Below are 21,962 nucleotides of genomic sequence, written 5' to 3' on the forward strand. Positions count from 1 at the left end.
ATCTAAGCCAAGCTATTTAAATCATTGTTTACTATAAATACTAGCATATTAAATCTATCTTCCTCTATCTACAGAACCCCAACTGCTAATGTACTTTTTCTTACCTTCAAATGGTAATCCTATCAACACATAAGCTTTTTTAAAACTTCAAAGACACAGAACTATATAATATAGACAATAACTTACCTCCCTATTCCCACTACCTCAGAAGTCAACATTTTTTACACTTTGTGTGACATGTTTATTATCAGTGAGTTATATAATATTAAAAATTCATAAATGCTTCAAGCTGCTACTTACTGCGATTTAGGTTCGGACATTGAGTTATGTATCCATTTGGCATAAAGATGATTTTCCCATCTTGGATGATTCCCTTGATAACAGAAGAGAGAGGTGGTGATCAAGATTATAGTTACCAGTTCCAATGGCCGCTGTGCAGTCATATGCACATGATTTTTTACAACACTGCTATCTTCATTCAAAAGGTAAGTCTCCCTTAGTCCACAATGAACTACTACTCCAAACCATCCTCCTCCAGACATCTTGGAAACTACATTCATCTTGAGAAAGCTGTCATTAGTTGCCACGAGTTGTTGCTAATGACATTACAACACTAAGGATCTACCAGTGACTGTTCTTAAACTATTAGACAAGGGGACCTGGGTGGCCCAGTCAGTTAAGCATCCAACTCTTGATTTTGGCTCACGTCATGATCTCGTGGTCCATGGGATCCAGCCTCAGGTCAGGCTCCGCACTGACAACACTGGGCTTGCTTGGGATTCTTTCTCTCCCTCTCTCTCTCTGCCCCTCCCTCACTCACTCTATCAAAATAAATAAGACATTAAAAAAAAAAAAAACTATTGAACCAAAAAGGCACTGACGCAATAAAAATTCCTCCAAAACCTTAGTCATTCTGGAACATTAAATTTTGCTGACTTAGAGGATTTTTTTAAGCAGCACTGAACAATAGAAACATATTAGACTAAAAATTTTACTGATTCATTTAATCAAAGAAAGAAAATTAGACATGGAGAGAATTGCTTAACAATATTTGTTCTCTGCTGATTATTATGATTTTTTGTTGGTGAGTCTTAAAACTTACTCAACATCTCACTGTAAAAAGTGGCCTTTTAATTCTCTAACTTAGTCAGGAAGAACAGCCCTGATTGAAGAAAGTCACTGGGGTTGCCATCTTGCAATGTAAATACTGACTTGGCCTTTGGATTTTTTTTTTTCTCTTGGAAAATATATTTTTTTTAATTTTTTTTTATTTATATATGAAATTTATTGTCAAATTGGTTTCCATACAACACCCAGTGCTCATCCCAAAAGGTGCCCTCCTCAATACCCATCACCCACCCTCTCCTCCCTCCCACCCCCCATCAGCCCTCAGTTTGTTCTCAGTTTTTAACAGTCTCTTATGCTTTGGCTCTCTCCCACTCTAACCTCTTTTTTTTTTTTTTTTTTTTTTTTTGGCCTTTGGATTTTTTAAGTTGAGTATCAAGATTCTGGTTTTAGGGATTTTTTTTTTCTTCCTGAGTTGATGGAAGAAGTGTTACAGAACAGATGAAAGATGTGGGACCTAGTTCAGAATACTGAGATTAATTCATAAATAAAATAAAGGCCTAAGATCATGCCACAAGCCTTTAAGAGGGGGTTTACATTTATCTGTTCATCTTCTAAGCAGAAAGTCATTAGCAAATGCTGTTTTCTGCATACTATTTCAAGGTAAATTATGAATGGGAAACATTAACAGAAATAACAGGATCACAGGACCTCTCCCTCAGAATTGGATACATTTACTAACTGCTTCCTCTTCGAGGATGATGGAGTATTTGTGATTACAAGAGGAGACAACCACCCCACGGGTGGAAGTCCCTGCCACCAGGTCCTCAATATGAATTCATAGTCTCTAGCAGGAGAATTCCAGAGAGCAATTGATAGAGCACCATGGAAGTCAATCAGCTTCTTGCTGGTACAAAACTGCTCAGTTTCTCAAAGCAAGCTAATGCCTCTAAGTACCCAGGATACTTTTCAAACACATTTGAAAAATATGAGAAAAGCATGGGATTGGAAGTCAGGAGACCTGGGCTCCAATTCTGGATTCATCTCGAGCTGAGTGAACTTGAAACAGTAAGTCAACCGCCTTCTCTGAGTTTCAGTTGCTTCATCTGGAAAAAAAAGCCTGGATGCAAAAACTAAAGATCCTTCCAACATTCAAGTTCTTAGTCCGTGAAACAGGCATCCAAACTGAAATTGTCACAATTTAGTTTCTATGCTTTCACTACCTTTCAAGTTAAACAAAAAATTAGAAAAGCTATAAATTTCCATCAAAGACCATTACAGAGAATGCAGCGACACATTAGACAACATCTGTCTGATCTGAATAGGTTGAATATGGATAAATTCCTAGTAATCAACTATCCAGGTATGCTCAGGATTTACAGTTTCCAGGACACAAGACTTCCAGTGCTACAACAGACTCCTGGGCACACGGGGACAATTGATCACCCTACGAGACATGAAAGTGAAGAAAGCACAAGTACCAGGAAGGATCAGGACCATCTATTACCTATTCATCAGAAAAGCCTACAACATTCATGGAAATGGCACTGAGAAACCTACGGCACGCTTGTCACAGTATTAATTGCCTTTCTAAGAACGAATGGAAAATACATTTGAAAAGGATATCCCTCCACTCACTCTGTAGCAACATAACTTAGAACGTACATAAGTTTTCCTTTTCCTATTTTTTTAAAGCGAATACTGACTTTAGTTACACTGTAAATTACAAATGGCCTCCCCCACGCCTTCCTTCTGCCTGCCTCCATCATCACTTCTGCCTTTCTACTTTTAACCTGAACCACACAGGGGTGTTACACAGATCATTAGGTCAAGGTCAATGGTGTTGACTTGATCGCAAACAGAAATAAGAGCTGAGGACTTCTCAATGCCCATTAACACCAAAACTCAAAGCACTTGGTGTTTTTTCCTAAGGTAAGGCAATCAGGGTCAGCCCAATAGTGGCATGAACACTTCTTCTTGCCAAATAAATCAAGATGGAAATGTGATTTATTTGAATGGATGTAATTCTATGCTAGACTAAAAGAAGGATGGCAATACACTATACAATACCAACTGTAACCCAAAGAAGTCTGAGCATGTGTGTGTGTATGAGTGTGTGTGTGCGTGTGTGCGTGTGTGTGTGTGTCCATCCTAGCACCATCCCCAGAACAAGCACCAGAAGATCTTGGGCATTAAGGTGCCATATGAACTCTTCCGTACCTGGATGTTTGTCAATAAAAGCAGCATTTGCTAAGCATGGGGTTTTCTTCAGAGAATGAGAAGAGTTTCATAAAGTATAAGCCTATATAGAAGCTCAGTCTTATCTCTCACAGAAAAGTCATCTATGAGGATTTCTATAGATAACATGCCTTCAAGTGCTGCAACTTCTCCCAAAGATGAAATAAGAATAAGCAGAATTTCTATTAGTTCTTATTTAACTTTAAACGTATTTACACGTAACTGAAAAAAGGCAACTCTAGTAGGGCATGTATTAGCTGACCTCACTTGATCTCATTTTTTCAGACCTATGCTGTGTTTCACATCTGTCATGGCAGTGTTTCTCAAACTTTGAGTGTCTTAATAGTCACCTTGAGTAAACACCTTGAGTTTGAGTAATAACCTTGCGTTTAACATTCAGACTCCTGGGTTACCCCTGAAATTCTGTTTCAGTAGGATTGGAGGGGGCCCTGGAACCTTGATTGTTAAAAGCTACCCAAGATGATTCTGATGAAAAGTCAAAAGGCCCCACTTTGAAAAACCCTGCTCTTTTGTCAGTCATTTGTAGGTTTTCTTTGGGGGGGGGGAGGGGCAAGGAGCAAGAGGGTTTACTCATTAAAAGATCACAGTGGTGAAAACAGCATCCACATCCTAATATATGAATAAAACCTCAGTGATTTGGAATCGAATACCAGTCAACAGAATTATTAGATTATAGACACCACGAAGGCAAAATCATATTTTCATCTCTAGGTCCCCTTGTACTCCCTGTTGCAGTATATTTCACATAGCAGGCACAAAAAACACTTTAAAAGCATCAAATTCCTAAAACCTATTAATTATATAATATTGAACAATATTTTCAGAGCTGGTACACCTGTAAATTATCTTGTAGGGTATCAGTTTTTTAAACTAGGGATACGAGGGCGCCTGGGTGGCTCCGTTAAGCATCAGACTTTGGCACAGGTCATGATCTGTTTGTGAGTTAGAGCCCCACATGGGGCTCTCTGCTGTCAACACAGATCCTGTTTCAGATCCTCCGTCTCCCCATCTCTCTGGCCCTTCCCTATTCACATTCTCTATCTCAAAAATAAATAATACACAATTGGGGTGCATATTAGAATTTTAGAGATTAGGGAGAACATCATATAAATTTTGAAAAAGCTTCTGAGGTGACTTTGATACACCCAATGAGGACTCCTGATCCAGGGCCATATCACCTGGTCATTTGACCTATGAAAAACCTAAGGCTTTGACACTAAATAGCTTTCCTAAAGGACACCTTAATCCTAGGCCATTAACTACAGGCCTACTAACTCCATTACCAGTGCTAAGCCATTCCAACATGGATTAAGGAGAAAATAGATCATTTGAGAAAGTCTCATAGTTACATGAGCTAACAAGATGTTGTTACAACAAGGTCCTGTTATCAAAACGAGGTTCTGCCTTAATTGCTTTAAAGGATACTTAGTCAACTGCACATAAATTATTTGCATTAGATGTAACATTTTGCTGAAATAATTTTTCAGTGCTGGCAAACAGAGATCCTTTTAGGTAGCCAGTATCCTCCTCTGCAATCTTATTTACACTATTAATTTGCTAAACAATCCATTTTTTCATCAGTCTTGCAATGTTAAACTTCAGCCAAGCTGAGAGTCTAAATAAATCCCTAAGATGCAAAGCCCAAATCAATAAACTTTCACTCTTAGTACCGATGGAAAGAGGAAAAGTGGATAATTTTTTTTCTTTGTTGAAACCACCTGTTGCCACCCTCTACCTCCTGTACTCAGCTCACCATGCACTGCAAAATAAACTTGCACCAGGTAGGTTGTACATTATGAGTTTTTGTTTCGGGAATGAATGCCCATCATTTCCATTGTTCCAGGAACACTTCTCATTTCACAGGAAGAAATCTACGAAGATGCAATAAAGATTAGAAAAAATTATACCATTAGGACCCTCTTCTGTACGGAATAACTAAGATTAGGCAAACCCTTCTAACATTCAGAGCTTTCTGATAGAAATATAAGCAGCTTTGCCACCAAACAAATGCTAATTCTTTTTTAAAGCTCTTATTTCCCTGCAGATCTCTGTTTACATTGAAGAAAATGGTTCTCTTTTTGTATGCTAAAACATTGAAACAAATTGCTTTGAAAGGGAAAGGGGGTGGGGAGAGTTCCTGCTGGGCATGTAAATATATGGATGAAGATGTGTTCTGTTTATAAACTGGCAAGGACCCAAGCTTTGGCAACAGGCTGACAAAAAGTAAGACCTGAGAAACTCACAAGGAAGATTTTCAAAATGCAACCAATTATGTATTTCTGCCCTGAAGACAGTTAATAAAATATTCCAGCTTGCATAAAAGCCAAGAAAGACACTTGTCGACTTTCATTACGATCAATAAAAACTGTCAGCTCATTAGCATATCATTAGCTGTCCTGCTGTTTCCAAAGTCTTAATGCACAGAAATATTAATCTACAAATGTATAAGATTCCCCAGCTCTGTGACTTTGACTTTCTGCATGAAAGGAAAAATAAAAATTAGAGAGGGAGGAATCCAATATAGCTTCTTTTCCTCTGTGCCTATAAACATATGTTTACCATCTGTGGAATTATGGGAACCAGCTGAGGTAAGAAACAACAGCTGTGGCATTAAAAAAAAAAAAATTGTAATCAATTTCACTTCCCACTGACAGCTCAGCTGTTAAGGAGACAGTGATGTCCAGGTAAGGGAAAGATTTCAAACCCAAATCCAAGGGACAGAGAGAGAGAGAGAGAGAGAGAGAGAGAGACAGAGTAAGTCTTGGCCTCAGTGAATGACCTTGGGATGGAAATAATGTAAGAACACCCAAACCACTGAAGCATCCTGTAGCTCACTGTGAGTCACCTAAACTTGTTATTTCTTTACCCTCTGAATAATAACAGCATAACCAACTCAGAACTGATCAAAAGGAAATGGAGTGGTAGTCAACCATCTCAATAATGAAAATCTTTGACAATCAGAAGATTCAGAGAAGCCTGTCACTACCAATCACCTATTTTCTCTCATGGATGCTATCTTGAAAGGAAGAAATCCCCACCCTGTGTTCTGGATCTCTCATGGGAATCACCTCAGCGAAAGGCTCCTGGGCCAGGCACCAAGTGTGATTTCCTCCCCCTCTTTTTCAGCAGGAGCACTTTTACTGCACTATCCACAAGGATCCACCAGCACCCAGAAATTAAGTGTGACAAAGGAGGAGATTTTGCTTTTACTTTGCCTATGAAGCAACATATTAATATTTAAAACAGAGAATGATGTTATTTTAGCCTAAAAATACATCTATATGTATTTAACCTAAAAATACAATACTAAGCGTATTTAGTTCTGGAGCAATAAAGCAGGTGTGGTTCTTGGACCCAGGAGGCAGCTTCTACAAGATAAATATTAATTAGAAGCCTGAAGATGGACCAACCTCTCACTTAAAGGGTGCCTGCCTCTTTTACAGAAAGGGAGATTTCTGCAGCAGTGGATTGATTAAGATAATGTTTCTATAAAGAGACACTGACATGTTACCCTTACCGGTGCCATCTCACCAAAGGATGGCCAGAAGCACTGACTGACAGATAAAATTCTACGGGGGAGAGGAGTTTTGAAAAGTTCCTTCGAAAAAGCCATTTGATGAGGCTACTTTGTTGGGCAACAAGGAGAATCACATTGCTCCCTAATGAGAGGATCAGGGTGGAACTGGCAAACCCCTTCTGGTGCTTCTCACTGGTACCTTTGGGCTGGAGCTCCAGAAAAAGACAACAGGGTGTGTCTCCTCCATGGGATGCTGAGAAGTGAAATGTGTTCACCATCTAACAGTTACTAGAACGGGGTAAGTAAGCCTAAAAAACAGATGTTGAATGAATGAATGAATGAATGAATGAATGGGCGAGCATAAGCTCGACGGAGCGGGGGAAGGCTAAGTTTAAATCCCATTTCTATCACTCACAAACTATGTAAGACTGACAAGTTGCTCAACCCCCAAGTCCCATTGTCTCATCTATACAGTTCGGATAATAGCTACCTCATTAGGATGCTCTGCAGATGAAATGTAATTAACAGAGAGAATATATGTAGGGCAGACAAGATAGAGAATGCAGGAAGCATTCAATAACTGTCTACTCTTCCACCACCTACAACCCACCTCTGCAGCAAAATGATTCAGTCTATGAACACTCCTTGTGTTTTCTGCCTGTATCAGGTAGCTGGGCTCTTAAGCACAAGGTTCCTGACAGCTACAAGGCAACACTCAGCAAGCTTACCACTCTCTCTCTCTTACTTAATTACCACCTCCTAACTGAAACCGAAGTCCCTCAAAGGCAGGAAAAGTGCCAATCACTTCTACAATGTAGTGTTAACGTTAAGCACACAGCGAGTATTAAATGTGTAACCAAGAAAGGGGGAGGATGCGTGTTGTAACCCACTAAGCGTTAAGTGCTTTTAATATGTATTCTTATATAATCTGCATTACTTTTGTGAGAGAAAACTTGGCCACTCTGCCAGGAATATGACAGATTTGTAGTCTGTACTTCAGAGTATGTTGTCTGCCAACCACATACCTTGTACTATTCTCTATTTTTTTTTTTTAATCTTTATTTTTGAAAGAGAGACAGAGTGTGAGCAGGGGAGGAGCACAGAGAGAGGGAGACACAGAATCCGAAGCAGGCTCCAGGCCCCAAGCTGTCAGCACAGAGCCCAACGCAGGGCTCAAACTCACGAACCGTAAGATCATGACCTGAGCGCAAGTTGGATGCTCAACCGACTGAGCCACCCAGGAGCCCCAACCTTGTCCTATTCTAAGCACTTGCTGAATAACACAGACCCAGTTCTCACTCTGGTAAAGCTTACAATCTAGTGTGTCACTAATAAACACCCATATGAGTTATATTCAGGACCAACTACGTAATTGGCAGAGCCCTTTGTTCAAAATTTATTGAAATGTTAAAGACATCAACAGCAGAGAATGAAGCCCATCATGGGCCTTCTAAGTTTAGCACCCCATGGGACTGCACAGGTCAACTGCCCATGAAGTCAGCCCTGCCTGTACTTGAGACCACACTAAAAGTGATGAAGGCAGTGGAGGCAGTGTCGTGGGAAAGCGTGTGGTAGTGGTAGAATGATTTCAAACGGATTCATCTCCCGGTACCCACATTTTTCTTTCTGCAGCTCACAATGGTTAATTTCAATGGTCTTATCTTCAAGTCCAGTGACGCTCCAGCCTGCCCAAATCTTTCTTCTAGTCAATTTTGCATTTCAGTTGTACTTCTTAGCTGCAGACTATCTGTCTGGCTCCTTTTTATAATTCCTGTCTCTTCATGGATATTCTCATGTATTCATACCTAATTTTCCTAACTTCTTAGTTCTTCATGTCTGTTTTCCTTTATAGCTCCTTAAGCCCATCTAGTATGGTGGTTTTAAAATCTTATCTAGTAAGTCCACTGTCTAGGCTTGCACAGAGTTGGGTTTTGTCTATTTTATTCCTGTGAATGGCAATACCTTGTGATTTTATTTAAACACTGGCCATTTGAATACTATAGTGACTTGAGATCTAGAAAGAGAATTCTCTCCCTTCTCCAGGGATTCCTGGGTTTTGGTTTTGTTTTATTGTTGAATGCTCTAGCAGTGCATTTGTTAAAGGACTTTCCCAATTTTTTTTTTAAAGAGACTATATTCCTTATCTTGCCTGGTCCTGAGCTTGTGTTCATATAATTTTTAGACTGACTTCCTTGAATGCTAGAAGGAGAGGGGGGGTGTAGAGTAGCAAAGGGAGGAGAGTGAAGGTGGAGACAGGGAGAGAGGGAGGGAGGGAGAGAGACGTAGGGAGAGAGGAAGGGAGAGAGGGAGGGAGAGAGGGAGATGGAGAAAGGGAGGGAGAGAGGGAGATGGAGAAAGGGAGGGAAATAGAAGGAGGAAGGGAAAGAGATACTGGATGCCTTCTCCTTTAATACTTAGACATGCTTGCACTAATCCTGGAGATCAGCCCAAAGACCCAGCTTAGAGTGTCTGAGCCTTTTCTGAACATGTATTTGGCTTTGGACAATGCATGTGCACTTTCTATGCACAGGTGCTGTTCAATACCATGATTTCCCAAAGACTCTCTCTCCTTAGCATTTCATCCTGGCTTTATGTGGTCTATTATGTGTCAACAGCACTTCTTTCCTGAAGCAGCTGCAAATTATTTGTTACATTTGCAATATTTTCAGGCAACACCTGCCACTTTCCTGACCCAGAAGAGTTCTTAAGACAAGTGTCTCGTACCAGTCCTTCAGGTAGTTCCATACAGAATGGATATACCTCATGATACGTAAATAAGGTCTCCGCTCCCTCCAGAATCAGGGACCACTGTCGCACACTGAGAACACAGACTGACAATGAGATGCCACTGAGCTATGACCAGTATGAGGCAAGGATAAAAAGATATCACAAAGCTTTCCTACTACTTTAATGTTGCATTTATTCTTGATTGAGAATTTACTTAGTTTGCTTTAAACCTTTGACTATCTTCCTAAATTTTAACAAAATTGGTTCTGACAATTCCTGCTTATTTTTTATGTTTCTACAGAGGGACAGAGGCTCAGAGCTAGGTGCCTACAATGCCATTTTGCAATCATCCAGCTACCTATGTTAATTGTTGAACATATATTACAGTTTGTGATCATTCTAGAGACCAAGGTAAAACTCTAATCTAGACCATCATCAACACATGTTACTATGTCTCTGCAATAATATTTTGAAGTGTTCCCAGACTTGGGAACCAGTGCTGTCCTTCATTTCAGACCCAAGTCCCGAAGGAAAGTGTAGCTTCACCAAGAAATAACTAACTACAGAAGAAAGAGCATTAAATGTGAGTCAGTTTAGAACTGAGACATCTGGACAAATTTCCGTGGATTCTTAGAAACATGGAAAATAAGGGAACGTGGAAAAATCATGCATGTATATATTCAGATGTGTGTGTATATAGGTATATATACTTATATGTGTGTGTGTATGTGTGTGTATTGACTTTAAAGATTTATTTTTGAGAGAGAGCACACACATGCACACAAGAGGGGTAGGGGCAGAGAGATAGGGGGAGAGAGAGAATCTCAAGGAGGTTCCACGCTTTCAGCACAGGGCTCTATTTCAAAAGCGGTGAGATCATGACCTGAGATAAAATCAAGAGTGGGTGCTTAACTGACTGAGCCACCCAGGAACCCTGTGACATGTTTTTTTTTTTTTTCTTTTAGTATCTAGGACATACAAAAGAGTTGAAAGCAAAGTAAAGCTAATGCCTGCAAATGTAGCACCCACCTTAAGAAATGAAAGATCACTATAGTTGAAGTCTTCTGAGTGTCCATCCTTAAATTTCTATTCCTTCCTCTCAGAAGTAAACTTGTAAATTTAGTGCTTATTCCCATGTATTTATTTTTTTACATATGTGAATGTATAAATAAGCAATAAATTGAAATGTCTTGAATTTTTTTTTAATTTTTTTTTCAACGTTTTTTATTTATTTTTGGGACAGAGAGAGACAGAGCATGAATAGGGGAGGGGCAGAGAGAGAGGGAGACACAGAATCAGAAACAGGCTCCAGGCTCCGAGCCATCAGCCCAGAGCCTGACGCAGGGCTCGAACTCACAGACCACGAGATGGTGACCTGGCTGAAGTCGGACGCTTAACTGACTGCCCCACCCAGGCGCCCTTGTCTTGCATTTTTAAATTACTTAATACTATAATTTTCTCCTGCTACTTTAATTTCAATGATTTTGGTGTTTATTTATAGGATTCTACCATTTATTTAAACATCATCCCACTGATTGAAAACTTTTTCTCTTAACTTTTTTACATTAAAAAAGCTCCTGTGAGGACTGTACATCATATCTTCTTGGCTACACGTCAAACTTTCTTCAATGTGTATAGAAGTTGGGGTCATGTGTCATAAGATATGCATGCCTTTAATTTTATACAAAAACTCCCAAACTGCCCTCCTTAGCGGCTCAACCAATTCAAGTTTCCACCACCGTGGCTCGATTAACCTCTCCCACACTTAGCATCATCCTATTTTTGTTTTCATTTTTGCCAGGCTGAGGGGTAAGAAATGGTATTTCATGGTGTTTTTAGTTTGCATTTCCAAGATAACTACTGAAATTGCATTTCTTTTAATAAATTCATTGGCTATTCACGTTTCCACTTTGGGAAACTGCCTTTTTATACCTTTTGCCTGATTTCTTATTGATTTATGAGCATCTAACTGATTTTAACACTTCTCTACTGGATATGCTCTACTAATTGATCTGGTTGCCCAGGTCATCTTTGAGAAACATATTCAACTTGTTTTATATATTAAATTTGTCAATAGTATCTTTAACGGCTTTATACTTATTATTGCTTCTTTCCCACCCCGTGATCATGAATATATGCTCCCATATTGTCTTCTAAAACTTGCAAAGTTCACACTTAGGTATTTTGTTTAATGTTTATTTATTTGGGGGTGGGGGCGGGAGGAAGGGAGGGAGAGAGGAAGAGAGTGAGGGAGAGGGAGAGGGAGAGAGAGAGAGAGAGAGAGAGAGAGGGAGAGGGAGAGGGAGAGGGAGAGGGAGAGGAAGAGGGAGAGAGAGGGAGAGAGAGAGAGAGAGAGGAAGAGGGAGAGAGAGAGAGACAGAGAGGAAGAGGGAGGGAGGGAGGAGGAGGGAGGGAGGGAGGGGGGGAGAGGGAGGGAGGGAGGGGGGAGAGAGAGGGAGAGAGAGAGAGAGGGAGAGAGAGAGAGAGAGAGAGAGAGAGAGAGAGAGAACAGGCACTGGTACCTAGTGGAGGGGGGCAGGGGAGGGAGGGAGATATAAGTCCAAGCAGGCTCTGAGCTATCAATGCAGAGCCCAACTTGGGACGTGATGCCATCAACCATGAGATCATGACCTGAACTGAAATCAAGAGTTGGATGGTCAACAGAGTCACCCAGGTGCAACGCATTTATGTATTTAATTGTAATTGATTTTGGTGTATGGTTTCCAAATATATTAAAGCTTTTCCTGACAATACACACCAAAATCAATTACATCAATTAGTATATACATGAAATGTTTAAAGCAGTGATTTTCATAACCATTTATTTATGAATACATCCCTTCCTCATAGATCAGGAATGCCAATTCAGTTATGTATCAAGTTGCCACAAATAAAAAGTCCCTTTCTGGCCTCTCCAGGCTATTCTCTTGATTCATGTGCCAATCCTTACATGGATATCAAACTGTTGATTGCTATAAGCTTATAATAAGATCTGAAAGCCATTCCTTTTACTTCTTCAGAAATATTATTGGTCTTTATTCTTCCATATCATTTTTAAATTCAGCTTGCAGATTTTATCAGAAAATAAAATCCTTTGGGGAATTTATTATAAGTTCATCCAATTGAGAAATAAATTTGGGTAGAATTGCCATTTTTAAGCCTTCTCCAAGCACCTGTCCTCATTTAGGTCTTCTCTAATGATTTTTAATAAAATTTTATATTTTTTCCATAATCATTATACATATATTTTTATCCTTAAGCACTTTATAAATTTTTTGATCTTATAAATGAAATATTCTATTTAACTGCATTTTGTTGATGCTACTTTTTTCAGCAATGCAATTGATTTTCTCTCTGGTTTTTATATCCAGCACTGTTTCAGAACAATCTTGGTAACTGTAATAATTTGTGAATTCTATTTTCTATGCAAACCATTATATAATTTCTCACTATTTTTTTTTTTACTAACCCTTGTGTTTTGAGGGGCACGTGGGGACATTTTGGGGGTTGGGATTTGTTTTTCTGCCAGAAGGACCTACACTATCATGTTGAAAATAAATTATGGTAATAAAGATTCTTGTAAGACTCCAGATTATAACAGGAATTCTCTTAATATTTAAACTATAAGAACAATCGTTTTTGTATGTTTGCTTTATGCACACTTTCAGTTTAATGAAGTTTCCTTCGATTCCTATTTTGCTAAGAATTTATCATGAGTCAGTACTGAATTGTATCTAGTGCTTTTTCTGCCTCTGGAGATAACCATAGATTTTTCTGTTTAATGTGACTTGTATTAGTCGATGTATTGATAAAAGTAGTTTAGCATTGTTGAAATCACCAACTTGGTCTCACACACATCCAGACACACACAGCTAGATTTGGATTGCTAATTTACGCTATTTTTTTTTTTTTAGAATTTTTAATCTAATCTGTGTTCAAAAGTACATTGTATTATAAAACTCCAATTTTTTTTTTAATTTGAGAGAGAGAGAGAGAAAGAGAGAGAGAGAGAGAGAGAGAAAGAGTATGCATGAGAGCTGGGGAGAGGGACAGATGGAGATAGACAATCTTAAGCAGGCTTGAGGCTCAACGTGGAGCCTGATGCAGAACTTGATCCCATGACCCTGGGGTCACAACTTGAGCAGAAATCAAGAGTTGAATGCTAAACTATCTTCATAAATGAGATGGGAGATATTTTCATTTATTCTCTTCTCCATAAGAATTTATACAAGATAGGAATCATTTCCTTGGATGTGATAAAACTCCCCTGTAAAACTGTCTGAAGCCAGTGGTTGTTTGGTGGACAGACATGGTAAATTGTGAAAATCGGTCACAATCCTTTGCTCCTTACCAGACTGCTACCCTGTGCAATGGGAATTTGTAGTATTTCCCATCAAAAGATGGAATCTATTTCCCATATCCTTGAGTCTGGCCTTAAAACTTGCTTTGGCCAATATAATGCAACAAAATACAATGTGCAAGTTTTCAGCCTTGGTTTCAAAAGACCCTGCATATTTCTACTCCAGCTCTGGAAACCCTCATCAGCCGACTTATAAAGAAGATCAGGCTAGACTGCTGAGAATAAGAGATCACATGAAGGAGAGATGTGCCATCCCAGCTAAGTCCATTCCAGTATAGCCAGTCCCCAGAAAACCAGAAGCTGCTCAAACTGCATGAGTGAACCCTCAGAATACCAGAATCAGTCATCTCAGCCCAACCCAAAGCACCAATGCACAAAATTGTGAGCTAAATACTTGCTGTTTCAAGCCACTAAGCTTTGAATAAATTTGCTTTGCAATGAAAGCTAATACAGATTTTGTATCATGAATTCCTTAGAATACTTTATTGATTCTAAGACCTTTTCATTTCCAAAGTCCATTTTGATAATTTATAGTTTCAGGAAATTGCCCATTTTTCTCTAATTTTCCATTTTATTATATAAAATCAATGATTAATTACTGTTTTAGTATTTGCAGTATTTTGTTTTTTTAATGCTTTCTCTTTTTTCTTGCTCAAACTTCCAGATTTGTCTTTTCAAATAATCAAATTGTGTTTTTCCAGATCTTGTCTATTGTATCCTACTCCTTATTTTCATTTCTATTCTTATATGTTTGTTTTTTCATGTTTTCTTTCTTTTATTTATTTATTTCCATTTGCTAACATCTCAAGTTGGATACTTTACTCATCGATTTTTCTGCCTTTTTGGCCTTTGTAGGATAGAACTAATTGGATAGTTTATATTTTACTCTCTTACATATTTGGGGTGGGGGGCTTGCAAATTTTAAGTACATCAAACTTTCTCTTTGTAGTTATTTTATAACTTATTTAAGAAATATTTTTCCTACATCAAGGCCATAAAGATATTTTTTTCTATCCTGTCTTTTTAGGATTTACTGGTTTACCTTTCAGATTTACATCTATAATCCCCCAGAATTGATTTTGCATGTAGTGGGAAATAGAGTCCAGGATTAGTATTTCCCCATAGGGATATTCAGTTGACCTAACACCCTGTAGTGAGAACACCATCCTTCCGGAGTATTCTGTAATGCTGCAATGTATATTTAAGTTACATATCAGGTGTATGCATCGTTAAAATTGTTTATTATGCGGTAACTTTGGGTGCCTTGAAGTTTGATCATGCCAGAGCATTCTACAGCTCCTTTTTCTTTCATTTGGCCTGTTTCTTTTCTTTTTTTTTTTTTTTTTAGGCATTTCACTACCAACATTTATGAATCCCTTTTTTTCCCCTTCATTTTCACAGTTTTCGTTTAAAGTTACATAGAAGATTACTTTATTCTTGCATCTTCTCAGTTGTTTCTACCTCACATTTGCCCTTTTCCTTTCCTACGTTCAAGGATCTTTTTGCGGTCTTCATCCAGTTTTAGTCTACTGATAGAACTTGCTAGGGTAGATGCCCACATGGACACTGTGCCACCTGCCTTCTCTTGCTGTACTCATTCAATGGAGATGACATATTTCTCCCTGTAAACCTGGACTACTTTGCCAGTTTGCTGACCTTTATAGTGTCCTCACACAACCTGTGTTTCATCATCCTTTTCGGGTGGGCATGAATCAAATGTTGTACTTCTGTCTCAGTTCTTTGGAAGGAAAGGAAGACCATCTTTGTGGGAATTTGGGAATGTGCATTGAAATGCCTTTTATGGTCCTTGCTCCAGTCAGAAGTCAGAAAGGGACTGAACTTCCTTTTCGCCACTGGTGCTCCAGCAATGGCCATAAAAGCAAAAAATAAATCTTTATTTTGTATTGTTTCAATAGAAACAATATACATCAGGATTGGAGTTTTATGAATCTAATATAGTACTCAGACTTTTACCCAGTAAGTGTAAATCACTTAATTTGTTAGTAAATATTATGCACTGGAATTATATCTAGTTTATATTAAAATTTTTTTCTCTTCTTGCCTTATTCTGGGTTGAACTTTATTTGGTAAAGCTTATTTATTTGAGACAGAGAGAGAGAGAGAGAGAGAGAATACACGAAAAGGGCAGAGAGAGAGGGAAAGAGAATCCCAAGCAGGCTCTCCCACTGCCAGTAGGGGTAGAATTCACAAACCATGACATCATGACCTGAGCCAAAACCAATGGTTGCTTGCTTTACCAACTGAGCCACCCAGGTGGCTCAGGGTTCATAGAACTTTTTACAAATATCTCTTTCTCAAATACTTAAATGTGAGGGCACCTGGGTGGCCCAGTTGGTTAAGCATCGGACTTCAGCTCAGGTCATGATCTCACAGGCCATGAGTTCGAACCCTGTGCCTGTTAGGTTCTGTGCTGACAGTTCAAAGCCTAGAGAGCTTCAGATTCTGTGTGTGTGTGTGTGTCTCTCTCTCCACCCCTCCCCCCCCCCCACAGTCTCTCTGTGTCTCTGAAAAAATGAATAAACCTTTAAAAAAAATTTTTAATCTGGAAGCAATATTTTTATTTTGGTGTTGGTGAATTTTTAACATGTGAACTTAATTTAATATAGTTAGCCAATTTCTCTATTCATTTTCTAAATACAGGCCTTATAGTACTTTAAAATCAGATAGCCCCACCATTTTGTCTTGTAATATTTTTAATTTTATTTTTTCCAAAATTGGGCATTATTATTTAATCAAGTAATGATTAAAGTTTGTGTATACTCCCCATTTGTTCACCAATTCCCCCCTTGTATTTTGTATGTCTTTTCTTTTGCAAAGTTTCTTTAACGAGCACCTGTTGGTCATAAAACAGTTTTATTTATCTATAAGTTCTTATCTCATGCTCATTCTCAAATGAGAATTAAGCTGGATATATGCTACTACATTTGGGAGTGATTTTCTTTGAAAACTTTGAAAAAATTATTTCTATTATCACTGTCTTCTGCTGTTACTGATTAAAAGCCAGCTGTTCCATCTGTTATTCTTCTGTGGAAAATTTACCTTTTAGGAGCTATTGTTAGTATCTTTTCTGTGTCTTTGGGGGGTTCTACTATTCCAGTAATATGTCTAAGTGTGGCTATCTTGCTTGTGTAATAGATTAAAATGGTCCCAACTTCTTCCCTTCCTCACATCCATATTCTTGCAACGATATACAGAATAGTCCTTCAAGAGATGGACTATGAGTTTGGCTCTTGGTTATGACTTGCTCTGGGCAATAAAATATTAGCCACTGTGTAAGGCAAGCTGAGCCTTGAAAAGTACTAATAAGTTCAGGCTTGCTGTCTTCTTACACTTGGACTCTTAAGACTGTCATGTGGATAAGCCCCTAGACCACTAGAGAATGAGAGACCATATGGAGAAGAACTGAGGTACACTAGTCAACAGCCAGCCTACAACCAGAGATGTCAAGAGGCCATCTTAGATCATCCTGCCCCCTGCTGATCTGCCAAATGACCACAGACATGTGAGAGCCCAATAGATAATAGCATAGCCAGGCCAGACCAGAAAAATCATCTAATCACACAAAGAATTTTTATGTAGCGGCGTCTGGGTGGCTTAGCTAGTTAAGCATCAGACTTTGGCTAGTAATCTCTAATGAGATTATGAGATGAGACTTTGGCCTGTGAGTTCAAGCCCTGCGTAGGGCTCTGTGCTGACAGCTCAGAGCCTGGAGCCTGCTTCAGATTCTGTGTCTCCCTCTCTCTCTGCCCCTCCCCTGCTCATATTCTGTCTGTCTGTCTGTCTCTCTCTCTCTCTCTCTCTCTCTCAAAAATAAAAAATAAAATAAGAATTGTGATCTAAAGAAAAAACTCAGAAGCTTAAAAAATAGCTCAGTTTCTTGATAGACAACAATAGCTAATATATACTTTGATTACATTATAGTTGCTATAATCAGAATTAGTGTTTTATCAATTTTAGGGAATTCTTAGCCATCATACTTCTAATGGAGCCCATAACCCCTTCTGTTATCTTCTGGATTTTTCAAATATATATGTATGAATATAAACACACTAAACACATATGTAACATTTTTTTTCTATATTTCTTCTCTACATTTTAAGCTTTTTTCTATTTCCCTCTCTTTAGCTTCCCACTATTAAGGTAATTACTTTGACAATATTTTCTACACTACAAATGCTCTCCCCACCTGTGTCTAATTTACTGTTTAGTGGGTTGAGGTTTTTTCTTTTACTTCAATACCTGTATTTTTCTTTTCTGGAACTTCTTTTTGGTTCAGATCTCCCTCATCATATTTATACTCTCTAGTCATCACAATTGGTTATTTTGTTGCATTAAACATTTTAAAACATCAGGATTTTCAAAATTTCTTGTAATTTCAATTTCCGCAGCCCTTTGAGGGCTAATTCAAAGTTTGTTACTCCTTCTAACTCTCACTCATAAGGACTTAAAATTCTATTTGCATGATCTTAATCTGTGAGAATCCTGTGAGGTCTGCATAGAAGGAAAACTTCTCCAAAGATAATTTGTATTTTCTTCATCCAGAATCCCAAGGTTCCCAATCCAGGAATGCTTTAAGACAGTTTCTTGAACTTCATGGGCAAAATAAATCCAAATTTCCAGGCTGCATGATAGCAGGACTATGGTTTCAAATTCTCATTACAGAACTGTGTGAAACTGAGGTGGAGAAAGACTAGTTACTGGATTGCTTCCTGTGGCTAAGTAGTAGACGCTTCTGTCCACCCTTGGCTAGAGATGTAGTCTTCTAAATTGTGGCTTGGTTTTAGAAGTTTCTGCTCCATCTTCCAATCTTGCATGAGATCTAGGACATTCTTCCCATCCTGCACAGACTGTTTAAATTTAAAGCTCTAACTGGGACTTCCACGCATCGTTGTAGCATTGCAAAATAGTATGGCCACTTTGGAAAATGCAATGCATTTTCTTATCAAGTTAAACATACGCTTCATAAACAGCCTAGCAATCCCAATGATACATACCCGAAAGAAAACTTGTGTTCATACAAACACCTATGTGCAAGCATTTTTAGTGGCTTTATACATAAATGGCCAAAACTCATAACTTGAATGTCTAGTAATTGAGGAATGGATAAACAAACTGTAGTACACCCATACTACAGAATTAGAGTACCATAAAAAAGAATCATTGATGCATATAACATGGGTGAACCTCAACATACATACATATATATATGATTTCATTTATAGAATATTCTGGGAAAGGCAAAACCATAGGGCCAGACAATAGATCAGTGGTTACTAGCCATTCAGGATTAGAAGAGATGAATCAAAAGTGTTACAAGGGAATTTGGGGAGGTTATGGTATTGTCCTTTGTCTTGACTATGATGGTGGGTATGTGACTCTATCAATTTTCTAAAACTCAAAACTGCACATTGGAAGGAATGACTTATGCTTTATGTAAATTTTACCTTCAATTTTAAAGGAAAAGAAAATCCCAGGACCAAATGGGTTCATGGGTGAATTCTACCAAACACTTAAGTATAATTTAACACCAATCCTTCTCAAACTCTTCCAAATTTGAGTCTTCCCCAAATTCACCAACTAACTTAAGAGGACCAGCATTATCCTATCCCAAAATCAGGGAAGAATACTACAAGAAAACTACAGGCCAATAACCCTGATGAATATAGATATAAAAATATATTAACAAGCTGAATTCATGACACATTAAAGAATCATACATCATGATCAAGCAGATTTATCCCTAGAATGCAAAAAATGGTTCAACATATGCTAATCAATAAATGTGACTCACCCTAATAGAATGAGATTTAAAAAACCATATCATCTCACAGATGCAGAAAAAGAATTGACAAAATACAACCTCCCTTCATAATAAAAAGACTCAGAAAATTGAGCATAGAATATTCCACCAAAAAACTTTTAGCACTAATCAATGAAGTCAGTAAAGCTGCAGGTTACAAAATCAACATACAAAAATCAGTTGCATTTCCATACACTAACAATGAAATATCTGAAAAATAAAAGAATCTTATTCACAACAGCATCAACAACAGTGTAATACTTAGGAAATTAACCAGAAGGTGAAAAATCTGTACACTGAAAACTGTAAGACTTTGATTAAAAAAAAGAAAAAGAAAAAAATTGAAGTAGACACAAATGTAAAGATATCCATATTCATGAATTGGAAGAATATTGTTTAAATATCCATACTACCAAAACCCTTTTACAGACTCAGTGCAATCCCTATCAAAATCTGACTGGCACTTTCAAACAAAAAAGAAAAAAATTGTTTCAAACCACAAAAGACCTAAGAGCCAAAGCAATCAATCCTAAGAAAGAAGAACAAAGCTAAATGCATCACATTTCCTGATTTCAAACTACATTAGACCCTTTATCAATGCAGGGGTTAGTAACTTCTGACTCCCCCAATACTTAACTACTAATAGCCTACTGTTGGCTATAGTCCTACCAATAACATAAACAACACATATTTTGTAAGCTTTATGTATTATATACTGTGTTCCTACAATAAAGCTAAAGAAAAATGGTAAAATCCTGAGAGAAAATAGACTTACAGTACTGTACTGCATTTATTGAAAAACATCCCTGTGTAAGTAGGCACGTGTAGTTCAAACCCCTTCTGTTCAAGAGTCAAATGTAGACTACAAAGGTCTAGTAATCAAAGAAGTATGATACTGGCAAAAAAAAAAAAAAAGAAAGAAAGAAAAGAAAAAACCATAGACCAAAGGAACAGGATCAAGAGCTCAACAATAAACTGCTGCACCTATAATCAACTACTCCTTGACAAATAAGGAAAGAATGGTCTCTTCAACAAATGGTTTTGGGAAAACTGGATAACCGCATTGAGAACAAATTGGATTCCTGTATTACCACTCACAAAAAAATTAAAACAGATTAAAGGCTTAAACGCAAGATCTGAAACCACAAAACTCCTAGAAGAAAACAGGGGAAAAGCTCCTTGGCATTGGTCTTGGCAATTATTTTTTGGATAGGACACCAAAAGCATAAGCTATGAAAGCAAAAATTAATAAGTGGATCTACAAACAAAAAGCTTCTACACAGCAAAGGAAACAATCAACAAAATTAAAAGGCATCCTATGGGATGGGAGTAAACATTTGCAAATCAGCAATCTGGTAAGAAGTTAATAACCAAAACATATTTAAAAAACTCATATGACACAACAGCAAATAAACAAATAAAAGCTGATTATAAAAGGGCAGAGGAACTCAATGGTCATCTTTCCAAAGATGTGCAAATGGTCAATACGTACATGAGGTGCTCAACAACACTAATCATCTGGGAATGCATATCAAAACCCCAATGAAATATCACTTCACACATATTAAAATGGCTATCATCAGAAAGACAAAAAATAACAAGTGTGAATAAAAAGGAACCCTTGTACACCGTGGAAATATAAACTAGTATAGCTATGGAAATTCCTCAAAAAGTTAAAAATAAAACAACCATACCATCCAGCAATCCCACATCTGGGTGTATTATTGAGTATATAGCCAAAAGAAATCAAAGCACTTCCTCAAAGAGGTATTTTCACCCCTATATTCATTGCCACAATACTCACAACAGATAAAACATAAAAAAATTTAAGTATATGTCAACAGATGAATGGCTAAAAAAGTTGTGGTACATATACAATAGAATACATTCAGCCACGAGGGAAAAAAAATCCTGCCATTGTCAACATTTCCGAATTGACTCGGAGGGCATTATGCAAAATGAAATAAGACAGAGACAAACAAATACTGCATGATACCACTTATACGTACAATCCAAAAAACGTAAATTCAGAGACAGTGGAATGCTGGTTGCCACGGGCTGGGGGAAATGGGGAGATGCTAGTCTAAGTATACAAACTTCCAGATATAACACACATAAGGTCTGGGGATCTAATGTACAACATGGTCATTCTAGTGCCTAATCCTGTATTATGTAATTGAATTTTGCTAAGAGAGTAGGTCTTAAATGATCTC

The 21,962-nt window shown here is 37.9% G+C and overlaps 1 protein-coding gene across 2 annotated transcripts in view; it reads right to left on the bottom strand.

The window, feature by feature from the left end:
- NELL1 (neural EGFL like 1) overlaps positions 1 to 21,962 on the bottom strand; it is an 862,696-nt gene that overhangs the window by 674,170 nt on the left and 166,564 nt on the right. For both annotated transcript variants that reach the window (XM_027072989.2, XM_027072988.2), the window contains exon 6: positions 301 to 373. In XM_027072989.2, coding sequence (XP_026928790.1) covers positions 301 to 373 — 73 coding nt within the window. The remainder of the gene's footprint in view (positions 1 to 300; positions 374 to 21,962) is intronic.

The sequence above is a fragment of the Acinonyx jubatus genome, chromosome D1 (genome assembly GCF_027475565.1).
Source record: "Acinonyx jubatus isolate Ajub_Pintada_27869175 chromosome D1, VMU_Ajub_asm_v1.0, whole genome shotgun sequence".
Lineage (NCBI taxonomy): Eukaryota > Metazoa > Chordata > Mammalia > Carnivora > Felidae > Acinonyx > Acinonyx jubatus.